The following is a 21,256-nucleotide window of genomic DNA, read 5'->3' as shown; positions in this document are numbered from 1 at the left end:
TTATGTCTGCTTAAATGTTTTGTATTGAAATCCAATTATCCTTTTGTGCTCTTCATCGTGCAAAATGGCGAATTGCCGAGTGATGCTGGTGTCATTTCTGGAGCTGTGAAACAGATGTTTGATATATTGGAGGCTCAGAATGTAGAGCACAACATGAAAGTAATGTTATTAGAGCTTTACAATGAGAAAATAACGGATCATGTGCCTCTTGAGGAAACTGTAAAATCTAAAGATGATAAGTCTAAAAGTTCTATCGCTCTAATGGAAGATTGGAAAGGGGACTTCCATTGTTAATCTAGGAAGAATTAGATTAAAAATTTGTAATATATATACTTCGTATATATCTTAGCAATATATCAACAGATTATTAAAATGCTTTGATATATAGTGCATGGTTTGTTTTTTTTTTTCTAGTCAAGATTCAATAGAGAGGTCAAATCTTAAACAAATGAAAAGAACAAAATAGAATGCAAACAAATAATAAGATATGGAATTTTTTTACATAAATTAATTATATAAAATAAAATATAATTCACAAGACATAAAATTTGTATGAAATTGTTGTTGAAATAATAAATAAAAATGACATTACTTCATCATAAAAATATGAATTTTTTAAACTAAAATATCTCTATAGTGCATAGAAATAGAGAAAAATTGTAAAAGCTTTCAATCGATTGGGTAACACAACCAATCGGTTGAATTAGGCAAATCCATATTGTTTTGATGACTTCAATCGATTGGGTAACACAACCAATCAATTGAATTGTGAGACAACCAATCCATATAAATATATTTTTTCGCCAAAATGAATGCACTATTTTCGCTTCTAATTTATTTTATAAAAATATCTTTATTATAATTATACTATAATTAATATTTAAATAATAATGCATAATTATACTAATTTAGAAAAATATCTTTATTATAGTTATATAAAATTAATATTTAATACATTATTAAACTACTTATCAATTATCAATCAAAAATATTTTTAATTATTTTAATAATAATAATAATAATAATAATAATAAAATATGATAATTATATGATAATGACACCGGTTATTAATTTTAAATATCCACTCACTCTCACTTCTCACACATACGCACTAACACTTCTCACTCACACTCTCTCTCAATCTGAAACCACAAGGAAAGAAAGAAAGTCGAGAAAAAGAAACAGAGGAAGAGGGGGAAACGGAAGATGGGAAGAAGAGAAGATGGGAGGGAAGAGAGAGACCACACGACAAGGCTTGGTCCTGCTGCCGCCGTTGCCATTGCCGTCGTGTCGTTGTCACAGAGGAGAGAGATAGAAGAGGAGCCCACGCACGAGAGAGAGAACGAGACACTGCAACAGAGAAGAATGGAGTTGTATCGCTGTCACCGCCGAGCAACTGCCATCGTCAGAACTTGCCATTGAGGCTACTAGATCCCCTGCCTGCCTGCTTCGCGTTCTGCCCTTGCTCTACTTCACTGGGGGTTGAGCCCTGCCTCTCCGCTGTTCGTCAAAGCTTGTGGTGCTGCTGCTGTGGGAGTCACTGCTAGAGGAGAGAAACTGCTGTCACCACTGTTCTGCTGTGTCCTTTACCGTCTACGCTGGAGAGGATCACCGGAGCTGCTCATGCTCCATCACGTTGTTTCCTTTGGGCTGCCAGTGATCATGTTGCAATTGCTCCATTGATTTATGTATATATTGGTAGGAATGAAGCTTATGTTGTTGCAGCCGCAACTTTCTGCTGCTCCGGTTCAAATTCTGTGTGCTCTTTCGTTCATTCCATTCTACTTCAACCTTCTTCACCTTTTATCTTAGAATTCCGGATTTGGTCTCTTCGGTCCCTTGGGACCAATTTGTGAGTAGACTTTACATTTATAATTGTTTGGTTTTACGTCTATAATTAGTTTGATATACAGTGATTTAAACTTATAGTTATACTGACAAAAAATTACTATCAAAGGATTTAAAATTAGTTTGAATAATCGATTTATTAAAACTAAATATTTATCCTTATTAAGCTCATTTTAATATGCACATGAGACTATATGTTTTTATGAGATTATATGTATGTTTGAAGAAGTTTTATATTATTTTGAAGCATTTGATTTTATTCGAATATGTATTTTTGAAGCATTGAAATATTTGTTGGTGAAGAAAATTTCATGCCCTAAGCTATTCAAGCTGTGATGTTGATGACCAAAAGGGATTAAGAGAGGGAAAAGAATAAGTTGTTCTCATTTTGAAAAGAATGAAAAATCCCTTAAAAAATATTTGTTGAGTTATAACCCTTTATATACTATGTACTCCTTATGTACTCCTACTATATAAAAAAAATATAAATAAAAAAATAATCTAGGTAACACCCTCCCGCAAGCTAGAATTGTATAAATCTAACAATCCTAGCTTGGAAACATTAGTAGAGAAGGGACCTGGTGGTAGAGCTTTGGTAAAAAAATCAGCAAGTTGGTCTTGGGATCGTTGGCAATATGAATAGCTGACTGGTTGTCACAGAATAGGGTGATAGATTTTTGAAGCGGCAAACCAAGAAAATCCATTAAGAAAGACAACCAGCTAGCTTCACAAGTGGCAGCTGCAAGAGATCTGTATTCAGCTTCTGCAGAGGACTTGGCAACAGTGGTTTGTTTCTTACTCTTCCAACTGACAAGAGAGCTTCCAAGCATGAAGCAATAACCAGAAACAGAGCGACGAGTATCGGCACAGGTAGCCCAGTCAGCATCGGCAAATCCGGTGAGATGCATATCAGAAGTAGGGGAGAAGAATAAACCAGTTGCAGGTCTACCTTTTAAGTATCGAAGCACACGAAAAGCAGCCTGCAGGTGAGAGGTGGTTGCACAGTCCAAAAACTGACTCAAACGCCCCACAGCATAGGAGATATCGGGTCTAGTGTTTGTGAGGTAAAGGAGTCGGCCGATGAGTTGTCTGTAAGTAGTGTTGTCAGTTAAAATAGTACCCGACTCCTTCAAGAGTTTCTGACTATAATCAAATGGAGTGGAGAGAGGCTTGCAATCCAAATAACCAAAATCCTTGAGAAGGTCCATGGCATACTTCCGTTGATAAATGTGAATTCCCGAGTTGGAGCATGCGACTTCCATTCCCAAGAAGTACTTGAGATCACCAAGGTCTTTTATTTTAAACTTGTCATCTAAAATCTGCTTGATGGAATTAATTTCACCAATGTTATCACCGGTTAAAACCAAATCATCCACATATACTAGGATGGCAGTGAAGCCTTCAGAAGATTTCTTGATGAAGAGGGAGTGATCATCAAAAAACTGCTTATAACCAGCATCAACAAGAGTCTGAGTGAGCTTAATATTCCATTGCCTGCTAGCTTGCTTAAGTCCATATAGAGACTTTTGTAATTTGCAGACCAAACCTGGTTGTGACACATCCAAACCGGGCGGTATTTGCATGTAAACTTCCTTGTCCAAATCTCCATGAAGGAAGGCAGTGTTGACGTCCAGCTGTTTCAAATGCCATTTCTTTGCCGCTGCCAATGCCAATATTACTCATAGAGTAGTCATTTTGACAACTGGACTAAATGTATCACCATAATCCACTCCTTGCACTTGAGTGAATCCTTTTACAACTAGCCTGGCTTTGTGCCTTTCTATGGTGCCATCGGGATTGAATTTTACCCGAAAAATCCATTTGCAACCCACAGCTTTCTTGCCTTTTGGGAGTTCAGTGAGACACCAAGTTCTATTCTGATCCAGAGCTGCTAATTCAGCTTGTATTGCCTTTCTCCAGCATTCATGTGCAGCCACTTCCTCATAGGTGCTAGGTTCTGGATTTGAGGTGATAACTAGAGAAAGAGACTTATATTTTGGGTTTAGTTTATCATATGACAAATATTGTGAAATAGGATATAAAGTGTTAGAGTTGGCAAAGTTGCTAGGATGCGTTGTGTGAGTTATCATACAATGGTAGTCCTTCAAATAAGCAGGCGATCTCTTGACCCTTTCAGATTTTCTAGTGATGCAGTCATGCGGGATGATGTAGTTTTGTGATGCAAGTGCAGTGTTGGTGTGTGGGGTGCTAGTGGGTGCAATGGTATGTGAGGAAATAGGTAAATGCATTGAGCTTGAGAGATCTGCAGTTGAATCTGTGAGTGTGGTATATGTAGGTGATGGCAAATGATGTGTGGATGGTGTATCATATTGAAAAATGTCAATGCATTGTGGAAGAAGAGTGGGTGTCGTAGTTTCAGTGCTTGTGGAATGTGAAAATGGAAAATGAGTTTCATAGAAAGTTACATTTCTAGATATGAAAATCTCTTTTGACTTCAAATCAATAAGTCGAAAACTCTTTGTTCCAAATTTGAAACCGAGAAATGCTGCTTTTCTGGCTCTTGGGTCCAATTTTGTTCTTGAATTTGTTAACGTGGAGGCATATGCAAGAGAACCAAATACTCTTAAATCTGAAAGATTGGGTAATGTACCATACAAAACCTTATAAAGACTGACATTATCCAATTTAATACTGGTGTTTTCTCTCTACAATTCCATTTTGCTCTGGTGTTTCTACACAAGAAGTTTGGTGTAGAATGCCAGTTGATGCAAAATAGGACTTTAGAGTGAATTCTGGTCCATTGTCAGTTCTTATACACTTAACTTGTTTTTCAAATTGTACTTTGACAAAATTTACAAAGTTAATAACCAATTGTGATGCTTCAGATTTTGTTTTCATAAAAAAAGTCCAAGTAAATCTACTCTTGCCATCCACCACAGTAAAAAAATATCTATGTCCTTCATTGGAAGGGACAGAAATAGGACCCCAGATATCCATATGAACTAAATCAAAACAATTCTTTATTTCAGTTGTGCTAAGATCAAAAGATAGCTTCTTTTGTTTTACAAAATGACATGAATCACAAGGAAATGTTGAAGCAGTGCAATCTATAAAAGGATAATCTTTTTTCATTAAAATCAGTCTATGCATAGGTATATGTCCTAATCTAAGATGCCAAATCTTGTTATGCTCAGTTTGTGAAGATGCTATGTTATGAGTAGTGGTAGAAGCTGCTGCCAATGAAGCTTGCTTTATTGAAGGGGGTTGAAGGTGAAAGCATTCTATTTCTCTACTCATTGTATATAGCCCTCTTCCTCTGCCTCTATTAGATGAGGAATTGAGCACTTGTGATGCAGTTGTATTTTGAGTGGAATTGAACAAAATTTTATTGTTGTCCATGTTGGTCAACTGTCTCTCTTGCTGTGTTAGCATAGAAAATACTGTGTTTAGGTCTGGTAGAGATGACATGAGCATGATTTGTAATCTGACGATAGAGTATTGTTCGTTCAACCCTCTCAAAAGTCTGACTACTTGATCTTCATCTCTGTATCCTCTTATTTTTGATAATCCGCAAGAGCATGACTCTGCACATCCGACACAGTTTGGAATGGATCTGAAATTGTTGAGCTCCTCCCAGATCTGTTTGAGCCTTGTGTAATAATCAGTGATGGTCAGATCACCTTACTTGATGGCAAAAAGTTCCTCCTGGAGTTCTGCAATTCTGAACCTGTCCCCTTGGTAGTACCTGTGCTTAAGTTCCTCCCACAAATCAACAGCAACATTGTTCCACATAACACTATCATGAATTCCAGGACTTAATGAAAGATTGATCCAAGAAACAATCAAATTGTTGCATCTTTCCCATGCCTCAGATTCAACATTATTATTCTTAGATTTTCTTATGGTACCATCAATAAATTTCAATTTGTTCTTCGAACTCAGTGCTCTAATCATAGCATGACTCCAACTACCATAATTGTTAGGTGTTAACACGATTGAAATAATCGGTGTACCTGGATTTTCTTCCGGATGGATAAAATAAGGGCTTGATTGATCTTGAATTGGACTTGTGTTGTTCTTCGAGATCTGAGACTGAAGAGTAGTGAGTTGATGGAGAAGATTGGCTAGTGCGTTTACATCCATCTGTACTGCGTTGCTCTGGTTGTCAGCCATTGTTGAGAAATCAATGAATCACAGAATAATGGGGATCCAGATCTTCTTCCTTTCAACTCGTTGATCGGAACAGCTATGTTCAATAAGAAAGAATCTTGTGAAATAGCCTCTCATCAAACTCTATTGGGTGAGTTTGAAGGAAGAGGTAAGAAAAGGGAAAAGAAAATTTCGAAAGAAAAATTAGGAAAAGAAAGAAAATGGCAAAATTAACAACTAGATTCACAGCTTGATTGTTTTCCACGCTCACTGCACCATGAAGAAAATTTCATGCCTTAAGCTATTCAAGCTGTGATGTTGATGACCAGAAGGGATTAAAAGAGGGAAAAGAATAAGTTGTTCTCATTTTGAAAAGAATGAAAAATCCCTTAAAAAATATTTGTTGAGTTATAACCCCTTATATACTATGTACTCCTTATGTACTCCTATTATATAAAAAAAATACAAATAAAAAAATAATCCAGATAACAGTTGGTACTCACTTATTGTAAAATTGTGAAATATATTTAAAATGTTTTAAGATTGAAAAAATATGATTGGAAATATAAGTTATGGAAAGAAAAAAAATTGAGAACTGATAATTGAAAAGAAACGATTAAGAAAAAAAGAATAGAGAAAGAATAAAGAAAGGAATTAAAAAGGATTTTATAGAAAAGGAAAATTGAGAAATAGAAGTAGACTGAATGACTATGTCATAAGACTTCACAATCGAGAATTGATAAGGATAAAGGGAATGGTAAAATGAAAATTGAATATTTTATTTGGTCTTAGTGCCAAATGTATATTAGGAATGCCCACAGACTGAGAACTGTTTTCCATGGTTATGCATATTTGTAGAAAGAGTTAAAAGTCAACTGATGTGACTTTGGCCATATGACTTCAAGTCAATGACGAGAGGATTCTTGCTAGTAAAGAATTTTATAAAAATAATCGCGTTGTAAGTATAGTTTCTAAACCAACAGAGAATCCTTTCGTACAAAAGTTTGGTTGTCACTTAAACAAACCCAATAAAATTTATAACTGAAGTATTTAAACCTCGGGTCGTCTTCTCAAGGAATTGAAGGGAAGTATGATTTATTATTGGTTATGGAAAAAGGTATATTTTTGGGTTTTTGAAATAGGGGACAAGTAATTTAAATGGCAAGAAAGTAAATTAATTATCATGAACACCAGTGCAAGGCACAAGAACTGGAAATCCCATCCTAGTTATCCTTATCAAGTGTGATGAGAACTGTTTATTACTCCCACTTAGTTAACTCTTACTAAATAAAGGAAAGTCAAGTGGACTAATCAACTTGATTCTTCAAGTCCTAGTCAACTCTTATGGAAAGACTAACTTTAGAGGGATCCAAATCGATCAGCAATTTCTAATTTTCAATCAACTGCTGAGTTTGATAACTCAAGTGTCACCAATTACTTAACCAAAGGGGGATAAATCTAAATTAAATTAAAAGCATTAATAACATAAATTTGAAGAAAGCAATCTTAATTCTGAAATACCTCAATGTGCATTAAATAGAATATTCAAATCTAACATGAGAAGGTTCGTAAGCCAATTTGGTAACATAAGTCAAATACAAGTAAAAGCATTAGAATAAATAAAAGTAGAAGAGAAACATAAATTAAAGGAACATTGAACCTGGAATTAAAAAGACGGAGAAATCATAATCCTAAATCCTAAGAGAGAGGAGAGAGTCTCTCTCTCTAAAAGCTACATCTAAACCTAAAAATTGTGTATATGAAAGTTGTCTCAATGAATAGATGCATTCTCCCACTTTATAGCCTCTAATCTGTGTTTTCTAGGCCGAAAACTGGGTCAAAAACAGCCCAGAAATCGCCCCCAGCGATTTCTGATACATCCAGCACGCGGCAAAGTCATGCGTACGCGTCGTCCACGCGTTCGCGCGGATTGAGTTTTTGCCAGGTCACGCGTGCGCGTCGCCTGACTTCGGGGCAGCTATGAAAAATTATATATCGTTGCGAAGCCCCGGATGTTAGCTTTCCAACGCAACTAAAACCACCTCATTTGAACCTTTGTAGCTCAAGTTATGACCATTTGAGTGCGAAGAGGTCAGGCTGGACAGCTCAGCAATTCCTTCAGTTTCTTGTATTCCTTCCACTTTTGCATGCTTCCTTTCCATCCTGTGAGCCATTCCTACCCTGTAATCTCTAAAAACACTTAACACACATATCATGGCCTCGAATGGTAATAAGAGATGATTAAAATTAGCTAAATTAAGACCAAAGAAGCATGTTTTCAATCATAACACAAAATCAGGAAGGAAAATGTAAACTCATGCAAATCATATGAATAAGTGAGCAGAGAGTTGATAAAAAGCACTCAAATTAGCACAAGATAAACCATAAAATAGTGATTTATCAGTCAACTTATGTGGTTTCGGCCGTACGACTTGTATATGCAACTAATGCAATTGGAAAGTCATAGCTGGGGCTTGTGCTTAGGTAACGTCGGGTTGTGGGTAGTCAACTGACGCATGAGCTCATGACCTGCGTAGGATAGACATACATTATACTTGTTTGTTGCATATATTCTTTGATGTGCATTTTGTACGTGTGTGTGCTTTTCTTGTTGTATTTTATATTTTCTGCTTATTTCTCTATTTTTCTATTTATCTACTATTTTCTATATATTATATTTAAGTTCGGTTATTGGTATTAATAAAGAATTAATGAACTTAACTAATAATTCTGATCTTACTAAAAATTCCCACATTTTTACCCCTTTCTTTTCCCCTTCAGATAGAGCTCCAGTGGCATAGTAATGATGTCTAATCATGCGGAGAAGCGATAGGCAATATCTGCGACATTTTGATGGCGTCAATTTAGCTCAAATTTCTGAAGATCTAGAATATTATTCTCTCGCCTTTGTAGTTTAAAAAGATCACAGGACGTCATATATATATATAGTTAATAGCTACTTCTAGTAATGTTAATCAACGTGAGATGTATATATATAAAAATTTTGATTCTGCTTGATTTTTTATTATCTGTGATTTTATCTTAAAATATTTTTCCATCAGAATTCATCTCTTTCGATCTCCATAATAGTATATATATATTTATACTATTACACACATTCACTCCACACACTAAAAAAAATTTATATTCACTACACATATTAAAAAAGATTTTATACTCTACTCTTATTACAGCTTGAGGAGAGACTTACAAATCTTCCATCTGTGTCAAGTCTAAACTGCTTCATAATGGTATATTAAGATTGTAGTTGATGATTTTGTTTTCTGGGTTATTAATTACAATATCACCTAGGCTCTTTATGTAATGTTAAGAAATAATGAAAAGCACACTCATCTTGGGGATGTAGCTCAGATGGTAGAGCGCTCGCTTAGCATGCGAGAGGTACGGGGATCGATACCCCGCATCTCCATTTTTGCAATGTTTTGTTAATTATATGAATTTGCAGAAGCAGACAAGTTTATGCGACTGAAACAAAAATGGGAGGACCACTGTAACTTGTAAGCAACAACCAACTGAACCAAGTATTCTCATTCCTATTCCACTAATGAATTTTCTTTCTGTGGTGTTGTATATTGTGATAAGGTTTTCATTACTTGTGAGGAAAGGCATCAATCCTCCACTTCATGTTTTTCTCTTCCAAATTCACATCCTTACGCTATTACTACTAGATATTTGATACTTCACCAATCAAAAGTAGTAATATAATCTAATCTAATAACATGTCCTTTGAATTTCTCACTGATTTAATTGGACTTTCTAATCTAATCTACCAATGGTACATGTCACAATTGGAATTTCTTAAATGTCTTGTACATTTTTCAATTTTTACTACAATAATTCAATAACAATCAAGCAGTGAGCATGACTGGTCCAAAATCAACCAGCTGTTTCATCTCCCTTTCAGTTTCAGCCACAAGTTGGTGAGACAAATATCAAATATCATAGAGTGAATGCAAGGTGTCTTCTTCTAACAAATTTTGTACATGTTGTCTAAATACAAATAGTTACAATTTTGGAGGAATGTTTTATCTTAGTTATGATTATAAAATAATGAATCTAATTATACAATTTATTTAGCTTAGAAAAACCGTTGTGATGTCAAAATTTCAACGTGTCATGAGAGTAGTGGCTCCTTGGAAAGTTGACAAAAACAAAAGGCTTTCAGTTTCAGTTTGAGACTTCACAGTGTGGATAAGATTTTCTCTTTTCTTTTTCACTTTTCTGCAACAAAAACCTTAGAAACCAAATGAGGGTCATCACTGAAACTTGTCCTCCCATGGTGGACACCTTCTGAATTTGCCTCTTCTCTTTGTGTTGTGTGTTGATTATTTGCATTCCACTCTTTCCTTTCCAACTATGGCAGCTCTCACTTCTTTGTCCTTCTCATCATCATTCACTCAGTGCTGTGAGAGAAAAGCAACTGTGTCTTCATCAACTCATCGTTTCTTTGTCTCTTCAAGTTCTGAAGTCTTCGGTTTTAGGACCATTTTGTCGTACCATTATGGGGGTGTTCGAGCTTCTAGTTCCTCATCCAAAATGGTTGTCCAATGCATGTCTTCTGCCACAGGTTCGTGGGGGCTTCTTTGGTTTCTTAATGGTTTTAAATTGTGGTTATAATTTCGCCACAATATGGAAATTGTAGAAGAAATGTACATGTTGCATCTGCAATTGGAGTTGCATGCTACAATTTAGAGCAATAAGTGATTGCATCTAAGTTTCGAACGAACTTATTATGCCACTGCATGTTGGAAAGTTTAGAGAGTTTGTTTCATTAGAAAGACATAAATTTTTTGAAGTTTTTGTTCCTAAAGTTTGAAAAGATAACTAAAAGTATCATATACAAATTGAGGGTACTTTCTATTTGTAAGAAGTAAGAACCTTTATTGAGATATATGAATGCACTATGAGTGAGATTAAGCTGATTAGTTGAACATGTTTCCACATTAGGTTCTTTCATGGATTCTTGTTTAAATATTTATATACCTGATATATATGCAGATGCTCCTACTGTTTCTGAGACAAAGTTAAATTTCCTTAAGGCATATAAGCGACCAATCCCAAGTATCTACAACACTGTTCTGCAGGAGCTCATTGTGCAGCAACATTTGATGAGATATAAGAGATCGTATCGCTATGACCCTGTGTTTGCTCTTGGTTTTGTCACTGTTTATGATCAACTCATGGAAGGGTATCCTAGTGATGAGGACCGAGATGCTATCTTCAAAGCATATATTAATGCTTTGAATGAAGATCCTGAACAATACAGGTTAGAAATGATTGAGAAATTTCACTATTTAAGTTTATTGTTTCTTATTTCCTTGCTTGGTTCTACTTCAAAACTCTTGATTCAATGATGGAAAACTAATGGTTGTAAAGTGTAAATCCTTGGAGATTAGACTATGTTAACTTTGGTTCGCAAGATGCTAGTTGTGAATTTCATTTCGTATTTAGAAACGGCGAATTAGCTGTGCTTGCAACATGATTTTTGAGAATCACATTTGGTGGCTCCAAGGCCATTTCAACATACAAGCTTCAGATTCTTATTAAGCTAATTCTGGGGGGGCTTTTTGAACAATTTTATTGTCTTTGAATTAAGCTACTATCATTTTATAGCCTCTTTCTGGATATTTATACAATGATTTTGCTTATATTGCATCTGAGTTACATTTTTATCTTACATCAGATGATCTTTCTATGTTCCCCTCTGCAGAAAAGATGCTCAAAAGTTGGAAGAGTGGGCGAGGGCTCAAAACCTAACTTCCCTTGTTGAGTTTTCATCCAAAGATGGAGAAATTGAGGGGATCTTGAAGGACATAGCAGAAAGAGCAGGAAAGGGGGATTTCAGCTACAGTCGTTTCTTCGCAGTAGGACTATTTCGTCTTCTTGAGTTAACAAACGCAACAGAGCCAACAATTTTGGAAAAGGTTAACCAATTCACTTAAGACACTACTATGGCTTATGATTTGAATTTGTTCTTATTATTAAAGTATCTGTTACTTGCATCTTAAGGAATTTTTCATGTGTTATCAATTAATCTTTATGGTCAATCAAACAGCTCTGCGCAGCTTTAAACATCAACAAAAAAAGTGTTGATCGGGACTTGGATGTGTATCGGAATCTGCTTTCCAAGTTGGTTCAAGCAAAGGAGCTGCTAAAGGAATACGTTGACAGGTAAAACATCATAAAAGCTTTCAATGTTGTTCCTTCTCCTTCTCTACATTCTAATGGCTTTCAATTTTATGACACTACCTTCTTGCAAATCTATTAAATATACATTCTTTAGCCCCTAAACTGAAGATTGAATAGATATGCATTTATATTGCTGGTTCTCCTCAGCGAGATTTTGATTCTATGATCTCTCTGCTTCAGGGAGAAGAAGAAAAGAGAAGAAAGAGCTGAACCCCAAAAGGCTAATGAGACCATTACAAAGTGTTTGGGACAACAACTGTCTGGTCAGCAGCTATGGTCTTATGAAAATAACATCTACTGATAATTCGGTGTCCTTGACAATTTCTGGTTATGCAGAGTTTGGATAATCAGTAGAGGCAACTCAATCGAGTTTCGATATGCATATTTTATTATGTGTAAATTTGTAATATTCTGTGTTGGTGATCAACATGAAATCCTTGTATCACCTAGAGTCAACCATTGTTAATTCCAAAATCCAACACGATTTACATGTATTAGTTTTCTCCTCATGATAACAGACTATTCTCTATTTTTTACATTTCAGTATATACATATACTCACCTTTCATTTCATGTATCCATTTTGCATTTGAACTCATCCCTTTCGTTGTGACTTTGTTTGAGGGGCTACGGGCAAACTTGTGATTAGATCGATACTATTCAGGGTTCTTATTGGATTTGACAAACTGAAATGAAATTAAAATTAAAGATAAATAAATTGGTTTTCTTGTTTTGGTTAACTAGTTCACTTAAAAGTTAAGACTACACAGAGAGTAGAACGAGGAGTAAACTGAAATCTAATCTATGCGTTTCAACTGTAATAACATTTACAACAAAGTTTGTCTCAATTCTTAATTACACAATAATGAATTATCATGTTTGCAGTAGAGCTGCTAGAATTAATCAAATTGGTAATATACCTTGATAGGGGAACACAATATCAACCGCATAAAACCAAAGAATGGTTCAAGAGTTAGAGAAATACTGTATATACTCATTCTGTCTGGTACACAGTCAACACATGCCCCTTTATCATTGGATGAAATGTGGGATTTATCTCGCGAGTCCCACACTATTCAATAGTATAAGAGGAAGTGTTGGCTCGGTGAATCGGATAAGAATAAGTACAATAACACATCTTTAATGGGTGAAATGTAAGACCTTTAACTAAGCTGAGAAATATCTACCTCATCTGGGATTTTAAATGTATCAGCTGCACCAAACTTTCGAAATTCATCTGCTAAAGAGTCTCCATTGCTACTATCATCTTCCTCAGCATCATCATTGTAATGTGTTGAAGGATCATGCACACTTTTAGACTTGCATTCATGAGTGGCAAGCATGTTAACCTGGCCATGGTGAGAAATCTCTACTACAACCGTGTCATCGTCTATTGGGAGGGGTTGCTTCCAAGGTTCCCCATCAATCCTCATGTATGTATGATCTGTTGCACCTTTGTGAAACACAAAGCCAATTCTGCGAGCCTGATGTTGAGATAATTTCAAGGCAATTGTAATATCAAAACCAAGGAAAAATTAAGGTTGGTACAGAAACTTAATGCTGTCATGTAAATTACAGCAAGAAATTTTTGGAAACTATCTTCAAAAGTAAAACAAGCCTAATATTTCATGGTACTGCACATACCTGAGCAAGTCGAGTTCCATGTCCATTTGGACCAAGCAAAGCAAGCCCATGCCAGGCATCTCTAAAGCCAACAACCTCTATTAGGCCATCATCTACATATGGACGTGTCCAGTCGTTCTGCATTTGATAGCATATTTAGAGTTTAGGTTTCAACAAAAATATTGCATAGAAGCATTAGTTTTGCCTTTTTTTTTTTAAATTACTATTCTTTATTTCCAGTTTACAGTTAAAAGAGATTTTGCTAAATAAAACAAATTTTAGTAATCAATGCCTTAAGGATCAAGAAAGTGAAAATTTGGCTGAACAATAAAACTTTGTAAGCTACAATTCATTTAACAATATGCCTTAAATGCATTGCAAACTTCAAAAACAGCTTTTCTTCTCTTCATTAAACAGGAAAATCCAATATATCAATCTATCAATAGTTTATGCATATGATATTTACTTGACGCTGTTGCCTCCTAGTTGGTGTACCCCAAGGATTCAGTCCACCAGAAAAGCTAGGCAAATTGAGGCATACAATTGACCGGATGCTGGATATGCGATAGAAAGAACACATCATATGTTATCAAGAAGTAAACAGGGGAGAAAACAACAGTTGGACAAACAAGAAATTAACTTTTCACTTTAAGAAGATATTAATCAACCAATAAAAGAACTAAAGCATCAGCGAATAAAAGCAACATAGTTAAGAGAACATGAATGAGAAGTTGAGTATAATGGAAACATCATGTATAACTGTGACTTTGGGATCATTGACAATTAATAAATGCAGGGAGTTATCCACCAGAACTTCTTATCATTGTCGCTTTCATGTTTCCTAAAGATATATGACTGCTAGAGCTTAGCTCAATTGACTGGTAGAACCCAAGTCTATAACCTTTAAGCCACCTTTTGGATGTCTAATCCTCCCTTCGGCCATTGAAAAGTAAAAAGATATAAATATATATGATTCTACCGAAAGATTTACCTGGAAGGAATTTGCAGGTCTTCCCACTGGCCATTCCTTTTCATGATTTGTACTTTTACAACATGTGCTATATTCCTGTGTTAGAAGATCAAATCACATTGACTTGACTGGTAAAGTGATAAAAATATATTGGAAAAAGGCTTATGTAGGACCCAGAAGCATGTATGCTTAGATATGTTTGCAATTGATCAATTTAATAACTGATCTACAGGAACTGACCTGGAAGGAGGATGGAATAGAGGAGCCAAAAACCATCCTTGCGTGCATCCAAGCCTAGCGTATGTAGTCTGTCATGATTCATGAATATTGAAATCAGAACAAAAAGCGGATGAAAAAATGACTGGTACAAAACTGTCCAGGTTTTCCATTCAATAAAAGATTGAAAAGTTCAAAGTCAAACAAGCAATGGTGTTATCCATTAATCTTCTGCAAGATGCTTTTATGAATTTTACTACTGCAGAAACACTAGTATACCTGATTAACCAACTGATTTTTGAATTTTTCAGGATGCAACTTTCGTTCAGAATGAAAAGCATAAGATATTTGAGCATCCATTCCTGTAGTCATGAATCATAGACATTTTTAATAAATGTTTCAATAAGATGAACTGATGGAACAAAAAGATGTTCCCCGATATAATTTATGATCTAAGACATTCTAAATGACTATTAAAAAAATAAATAAATAAGGTGGGAAATGTAAACATGTAATTGCCATTTAATAATTTCTGCATTGCTTTTTTGTAATTTGATATTTAGAAATGCTTAACCTAGATCAAAGGATCTACCAACTGACTCTTCCATGAGAAAAATAGAAATTCCATACTTTGAAATTTAAAGTTCAAGTATGGTACAACTCGGGAAAATTATGCTTACCCATGCTGAAGTAATTCCAAAATCCCCCACGAAAAGTATGGTAACCTTCCTGAGGAGCAGTAATCACACAAGGAAGTGCAGTGAGTAGGAAAAAAGCTAACTCTATAGATATTCAAACTAAAAATCTTGCCAGTTTTTATTATCTAAAACAGTTAAACTCCATAAGTCAAAAACAGCAATCAAATATGCAGAGGTTTTGTTGAACTGGTCTTAGGAAAACCAAAGTTCATTCCCAAGTTCAGAACAAAACAGCAATTCATGCCCATAGTCGGTGTAACTGTAATAATAAACCCTCCTGTCTCAACTGGTATTTTCTTAAATAAATTGTCAAGTAAAATGGATAACCCAAATTCAAGTCAAATCAGACTGTAGCATATGAAGCAAAGCATATTTCCTTGAAATTCCTATAGTTGCACCATGAACCTGATTAAAAGTGTACATAGTCAAAGGTACATATCTTACAATATTTTGTTCATCTGTCTCGGATACGCGATGGAAGGCATGCAAAGAATGCGGTAACTCAAGAGGTGCAATCGGATCACAGGGACCTTCTTTTGGAATCCTCATTCGCATAAGAATGTGCCAACTGATGGTTAAGAAAAACAAAGAACAACCATCAGGAATCTTAAACAACATGTAGCCCTTAAATATTCATTGTATATTTGCTCTGGATTAAGGAGCACAAGAACCGGAGTTGGGGAATCATGACAGATAAAATCAAACTCAATGTCCAAACAATAAACAACTCAAACCTACTAAAACAGAGATACTAATAACACTTTTCAAACAACAGCAAGCAAGACAGCTTAAGAACAGCATTAGATGTAAACACAAAACATAATATTTTTAAATGGTAAAAATGTATCTTTTAATTTAAAAAAAAAAATTGATTTATTTTTATCCCACAAGAAAGACAAACAAATGGGTGGCAGCATAACAAAACATATCGAATTACAAAAAAATAAAAATAAAAGGAAAAGAAGAATAGGACCAAAATTCATTACTTGTCTATTTTCATTGATTTAGCCTTCATTACTTGATCTAAAAATGACTTCACTGAATGCTCGTTTGTTCCTGGGTTCTTCTTTCCCTGTAATAAAGCAGCAGAAATTATGAGTCCCTTCAATTTTTTTTTTCACGATTCTGATGGACAATTTATCATCACAATTCTCAGTGAAGATAGGTGCTCATGGTGCACTTAGTTGGATTATGCTCATACAATTAATAAATTGTTATTTCAACTAAACAAATATGATAATATTGTAGGTCCTAGGTGAAATGTCGCTCTTAGTGTCAAGACTAAAGTATAGTCCACCTAAAGCTTTCTCCAACTTCTACTCAGAATTGAAGGGCCTTGTGTAAACCCCAATTCTTTATATATACATGGGAACCAAAATAATTCAAGAGTTAACTTAATCAGCATAAAATGATAGCTCCTTAAAACCCATTATATGTGAAAATGTAGCTATTGAACCATGAATTCATGGTAGAGTCAGAGATAATAATGCCCTACTTGTACTTCAATAAAAGCCCCCCAAAATGAAGCGTGATTTCTTACCCAGCCAAAAGCAAAAGGTAGGTTATTCCCTGTGCCCAAAGGAACCGTGGCTATTGGTGGCGGATGGGACAATTTGAGATCACAAACAACTCCAAGTAGCCAGCCCGCTGTTCCATCACCCCCAGCAACCTGAAATGCATATCAAATGTCACTGACGTCAGAAACTCATAAGATCAAGGACATCAAATTGTCAGAAACTCAAAAATTTTGGAGTTGATGATTGTTTAAAGATGAATTGATCAGGATCAAAGAGAATATCAACTCACAATTAATCTCAGACTTTCCATAATCCTTGTAGCAAGTTGATCACCTTGAACCTTGAGTCTCTCCAAGTTAGCATAGACTCTGCTCAGTACCTTCTCGGGAGCTTCTTCTCCTAAATCAAAAACCTGAAAATTCACACGCCCTGCTCAGTCTCTCACACACACAAAATCAAAGTCTCAAAATTTCTGCAAAAGGTGCCATCAAAATTTCTGTCCACAAATGCAATTGCAGCCACAATATTATTATTGATTTATTGTAGAGGTTTCCAACACTGTATTACAGCATAGAGCCCCCTAGATCAGTCATATTTTTTCGGCAATTTTACCCAATATTAATATTCAATAAATCACAAAGAAACAGTAACCGTAACCGGCAACGGCAATCAAAATAATGTCTACTAAGGCACCTGTTTTTCGTTGAGAAGAGCACGGTACGTTTTCAATAGGTCCCCTCCTAGCTGGCCACCGCTTTTGGAGTTCGCAAAAACAAGCACCGGGCACTCAGGTCCATTGCCACGGGCGATCTGGCTGCTCTCAGCCGCAGACTCCGGCACGAGCACGTAACTCGGGATCCAAAAGTTCTTCAAGAATTCGGAGTCGCGAGAAGCCATTGCTATAGTCAGCTTCCACTCACAGTATCGCGCTTTCCTCGAGCTTAGTAATTTGCTAACAACAAAGGATAACAAATTTTGAAGTCAAAATTGTCAAAATTTAAATGCAAGGTGACGTTGATCAGAAAGAGAGTATAGAGAATTCCATTTGAGAGCATAGCGAATGAAGTTGAATTGTGTATGTTCAGTGAAAAGGAAATGAAAACGAAGATGAATAATTTACCTGGTGGAAGGTGATGCGGATCACGGTGAAGATCTGAGAGCGTGAAAAGGATGCAGAAGATTCAGACAAGAGAGGAAGGTGACAACTGAACACGATAAGCGTCAAATAAAAAGAAAAGCGAGTTGACTCGGCGCGTTTGACGAGTCAGAGATAAAGGAGGCCAAAAAGACCCAATGGCGAACTGCAGTCACATTCGCCGCGGGTCCATGTGTTTGTGTTGGGATATTTCTCAATTCTCGACTTGTATCTTAGAATATTTATTTACTATTCTAGAAGATATCATTCATGGCGTCTTAGAACTTTCAAATGCGAATTTTCATTTCAAGAAATACTGCATTATGTTTTAATTTAATGATTTATTGCTAATAGGCACATGGATCAAATTAATGAAGAACAGCTTAGATGTTACTTAACAACAGCACAAAACTACGGTATTTTATCTATTATTTACTCAACTAAATTCAATGGATCAAACCAATCAAGTGTAATTTACACAATTTATTCTCCTATGAGTTTCCTTAGTAATATATTATAGCATATACGTATCCGCATGATGCACAAAAAAGTATTTATTTTTCTATATTTATATTTAAAATATATACTTTTAAAATAAATTATTTATAAATATATTATTTTATATAAAATAATTATATATATTTTTTGTTATTTATACTAATCCTAAATAACTTATAAAAAGTATTATATGCAATAAATAAATAACTCAATATCTATAAAAAAATAAAATAAAATATTTTAAAGTGGATTTTATATATATTCACTAAATACTATCAAATTAATAATAAAAATAATAATATATTAATTTGAGTTGTAAAAATAAACTTTTTTTTCAGAAACTCTCTAGCTTGAATAAAAAACAATTAAGGTATGTCTCAAAAATGCAAGCAATCCTCATGCCAGCAGTTAAGTTTTGCCATTACTTGTTGTGCTACAAGTTTATGATTCGCACCGATCACAAGAGCATTAAGGAGATACAAGCTTAAATTATACAAACACCAGAATAATAACTATGGCTTTCGAAGTTGTTGTGCTATGATTTTACTATATATAAAATATAAGAAAGGGAGCGAGAACGAGGAAGCGGATGCCTTGTCAAGATCATTCCTCTTCCTCAGTGATAAATTGTTCCTTCCTAGTTCCTACCTCAATTACGAGAGGAACTCAAGACATATATACCAGCAGATGAGTTCACTAAAGCTCAAATTCAGTCAGGTATCTCCTATAGCGACAAGACTTATTATGGTTAAGACAATTATGCGAGAGTATCACGATTTCTTACTTGGAGGACATGCTGGATATCAAAGAATTTTAATAATGATATCAGCACAATTTTATTGGAAGCGTATGGCCAAATCAATTAAGAATTATGTTGCCGCTGGTACCACTTGTCAACGAGTAAAATATAGTACTCAGCTACCAGCGGAATTGCTGGAACCGCTCCCCTTCCCATCTCATATTTGGCAGGATATTTCAATGGATTTTATTATTGGGTCTGTTATCCTGGTGGTGGTGGATCCCTTGTCGAAGGTCACTCATTTTATTTTCTTGCCGGCGGATTTTACTGCCCATAAAGTTGTGAAGGCATTTGTTCGAAACGTGGTGAGCGTACATGGCATTCCTCAAACCATTGTCTCGGGACAGAGATAAAGTGTTTACCAGTGAATTTTAGGAACAATGTTGTGGCAAGCAAGAGATCCTATTGGCTCGGAACTCTGTATCACCTAGAAACTGATGGACAGACTAAGAGCTTCAATCGTTGTTTAGAAATGTACTTACGCTGCTATACTCAAGAGAACTCCTGCGATAGATACCATCTCTTTTTTTGGGCAACTTATAATTACAATACGTCCTATCATTCGGCAATTGGAATGTCCCGGCCCCTTCAAAGCTATTTTTGGTAGGGATCCCTTCTCTCTAATTCATTATGAGCCTTCTGAAACTGATACTCCAGCAGTTCAAAAGCATTTACAGCAGTGAGATAAGATTTTAGCAGCCCTCAAGATAAACCTCCAACGAGCTCAACTACACAAAAAGTGGAATTCAATGTCGAAGACTATGTTTTTTGTAAAACTGCAACCTTATCGTCAACAATCAGTGGCATTATGGAAGAATCAAAAGCTTGGCACGAGATATTTTGGGACAGATTAACAAAGTTGTTTATCGACTACAACTGCCACCAGAGTAAAGATACACCCCGTTTTTCATGTATCATTACTGAAGAAGTGTAAAGGAGAACCAGGAGCTATTAATATTCCTATGTCATTGCTCCTGGATGAGCCGGGTATGAAAGTACAACCACAACTTATTTTGGGATGCAAAATGGTGAAGAAGCACGACTGTTGGCAGGAAGAAGTCCTTATCAAATAGCAAGGCTTATCCGAGGAGGAGGCAACTTGAGAACCATATATATGAAGTAATGCAACAACAATTTACTAAGTTCTACCTTGAGAACAATGCCATTTTTAAGAGGGGATAATGATACAAAGAAGGAAAATATGGCTATAGTTGAGGACTTGAGGTCCCATCACATGTACCAAATGAGGTGATGAAAAGAGGACTTTGCAACCCAAGGAAGAAAGGAAACATAATCGAATTGGTTAGTAGAAATGATCAAAAGGCGTGAGAAGGCATCAAGAAGGGTGTCGAGTAAATTGTGATTCTCTTCTTTGCTGAATCTCTCTTTTCCCTGACCTATCTTTATTAAACTTCATTTCCTTATCTTCTATGTTCTTGACTTGCCGGTAATCTCTCTAGGACAAATGAATAATACTCATGCATACAATTTCGGCGCTTTTTAATTTGAATATGGAAGCAAAGGAAGTGTTAGACTTGTGTATGGAGAGGAGGGGTGCTTCACCTCGTTGTGAGATCAGAGGAAGCAGAACTCGGACCATGCGATTTGTGAAGCAAAATTTCATGACCAAAGA

The 21,256-nt window shown here is 35.5% G+C and overlaps 2 protein-coding genes and 1 non-coding gene across 3 annotated transcripts; 2 read left to right on the top strand and 1 right to left on the bottom strand.

The window, feature by feature from the left end:
* The first annotated feature begins 9,315 nt into the window (after positions 1-9,315).
* Positions 9,316-9,388, top strand: TRNAA-AGC (transfer RNA alanine (anticodon AGC)). The gene has a single exon. It is a non-coding gene; the product is annotated as a tRNA-Ala (tRNA).
* Positions 9,389-9,938: 550 nt separating this feature from the next.
* On the top strand, positions 9,939-12,740 carry LOC107612878 (protein THYLAKOID FORMATION1, chloroplastic). The gene is made up of 5 exons (XM_016314645.3): positions 9,939-10,546; positions 10,978-11,245; positions 11,690-11,903; positions 12,035-12,150; positions 12,349-12,740. The coding sequence occupies exons 1-5, from the start codon at positions 10,336-10,338 to the stop codon at positions 12,467-12,469; spliced, it is 930 nt and encodes a 309-aa protein (XP_016170131.1). The 5' UTR covers positions 9,939-10,335; the 3' UTR covers positions 12,470-12,740.
* On the bottom strand, positions 12,520-18,621 carry LOC107612876 (diacylglycerol kinase 5). The gene is made up of 14 exons (XM_016314644.3): positions 18,312-18,621; positions 17,885-18,143; positions 17,481-17,603; positions 17,215-17,343; positions 16,661-16,746; positions 16,119-16,242; positions 15,657-15,705; positions 15,256-15,338; positions 15,001-15,068; positions 14,782-14,856; positions 14,257-14,344; positions 13,812-13,928; positions 13,355-13,651; positions 12,520-12,853 (listed from the first exon to the last, which is right to left on the bottom strand). The coding sequence occupies exons 2-14, from the start codon at positions 18,086-18,088 to the stop codon at positions 12,824-12,826; spliced, it is 1,473 nt and encodes a 490-aa protein (XP_016170130.1). The 5' UTR covers positions 18,089-18,143; positions 18,312-18,621; the 3' UTR covers positions 12,520-12,823.
* Positions 18,622-21,256: the final 2,635 nt, after the last annotated feature.

Source organism: Arachis ipaensis, chromosome B8 (assembly GCF_059453495.1).
Source record: "Arachis ipaensis isolate K30076 ecotype BB chromosome B8, ASM5945349v1, whole genome shotgun sequence".
In the NCBI taxonomy this organism is placed as follows: Eukaryota; Viridiplantae; Streptophyta; class Magnoliopsida; order Fabales; family Fabaceae; genus Arachis; species Arachis ipaensis.
This window is presented reverse-complemented; position numbering and strand designations above follow the sequence as displayed.

What these genes read in the sequence shown, in the direction of transcription:
- LOC107612878 (XM_016314645.3), top strand. Translation starts at nt 10,336, where the DNA reads ATGGCAGCTCTCACTTCTTTGTCCTTCTCATCATCATTCACTCAGTGC. An exon ending in AGCCAACAATTTTGGAAAAG is followed by an intron (nt 11,904 to 12,034) that starts GTTAACCAATTC and finishes TCAATCAAACAG; the next exon opens with CTCTGCGCAGCTTTAAACAT. An exon ending in CTAAAGGAATACGTTGACAG is followed by an intron (nt 12,151 to 12,348) that starts GTAAAACATCAT and finishes TCTCTGCTTCAG; the next exon opens with GGAGAAGAAGAAAAGAGAAG.
- LOC107612876 (XM_016314644.3), bottom strand. Translation starts at nt 18,088, where the DNA reads ATGGCTTCTCGCGACTCCGAATTCTTGAAGAACTTTTGGATCCCGAGT. An exon ending in ATGGAACTCGACTTGCTCAG is followed by an intron (nt 13,652 to 13,811) that starts GTATGTGCAGTA and finishes TCTCAACATCAG; the next exon opens with GCTCGCAGAATTGGCTTTGT. An exon ending in CATTTAAAATCCCAGATGAG is followed by an intron (nt 12,854 to 13,354) that starts GTAGATATTTCT and finishes ATTTCATTTCAG; the next exon opens with TTTGTCAAATCCAATAAGAA.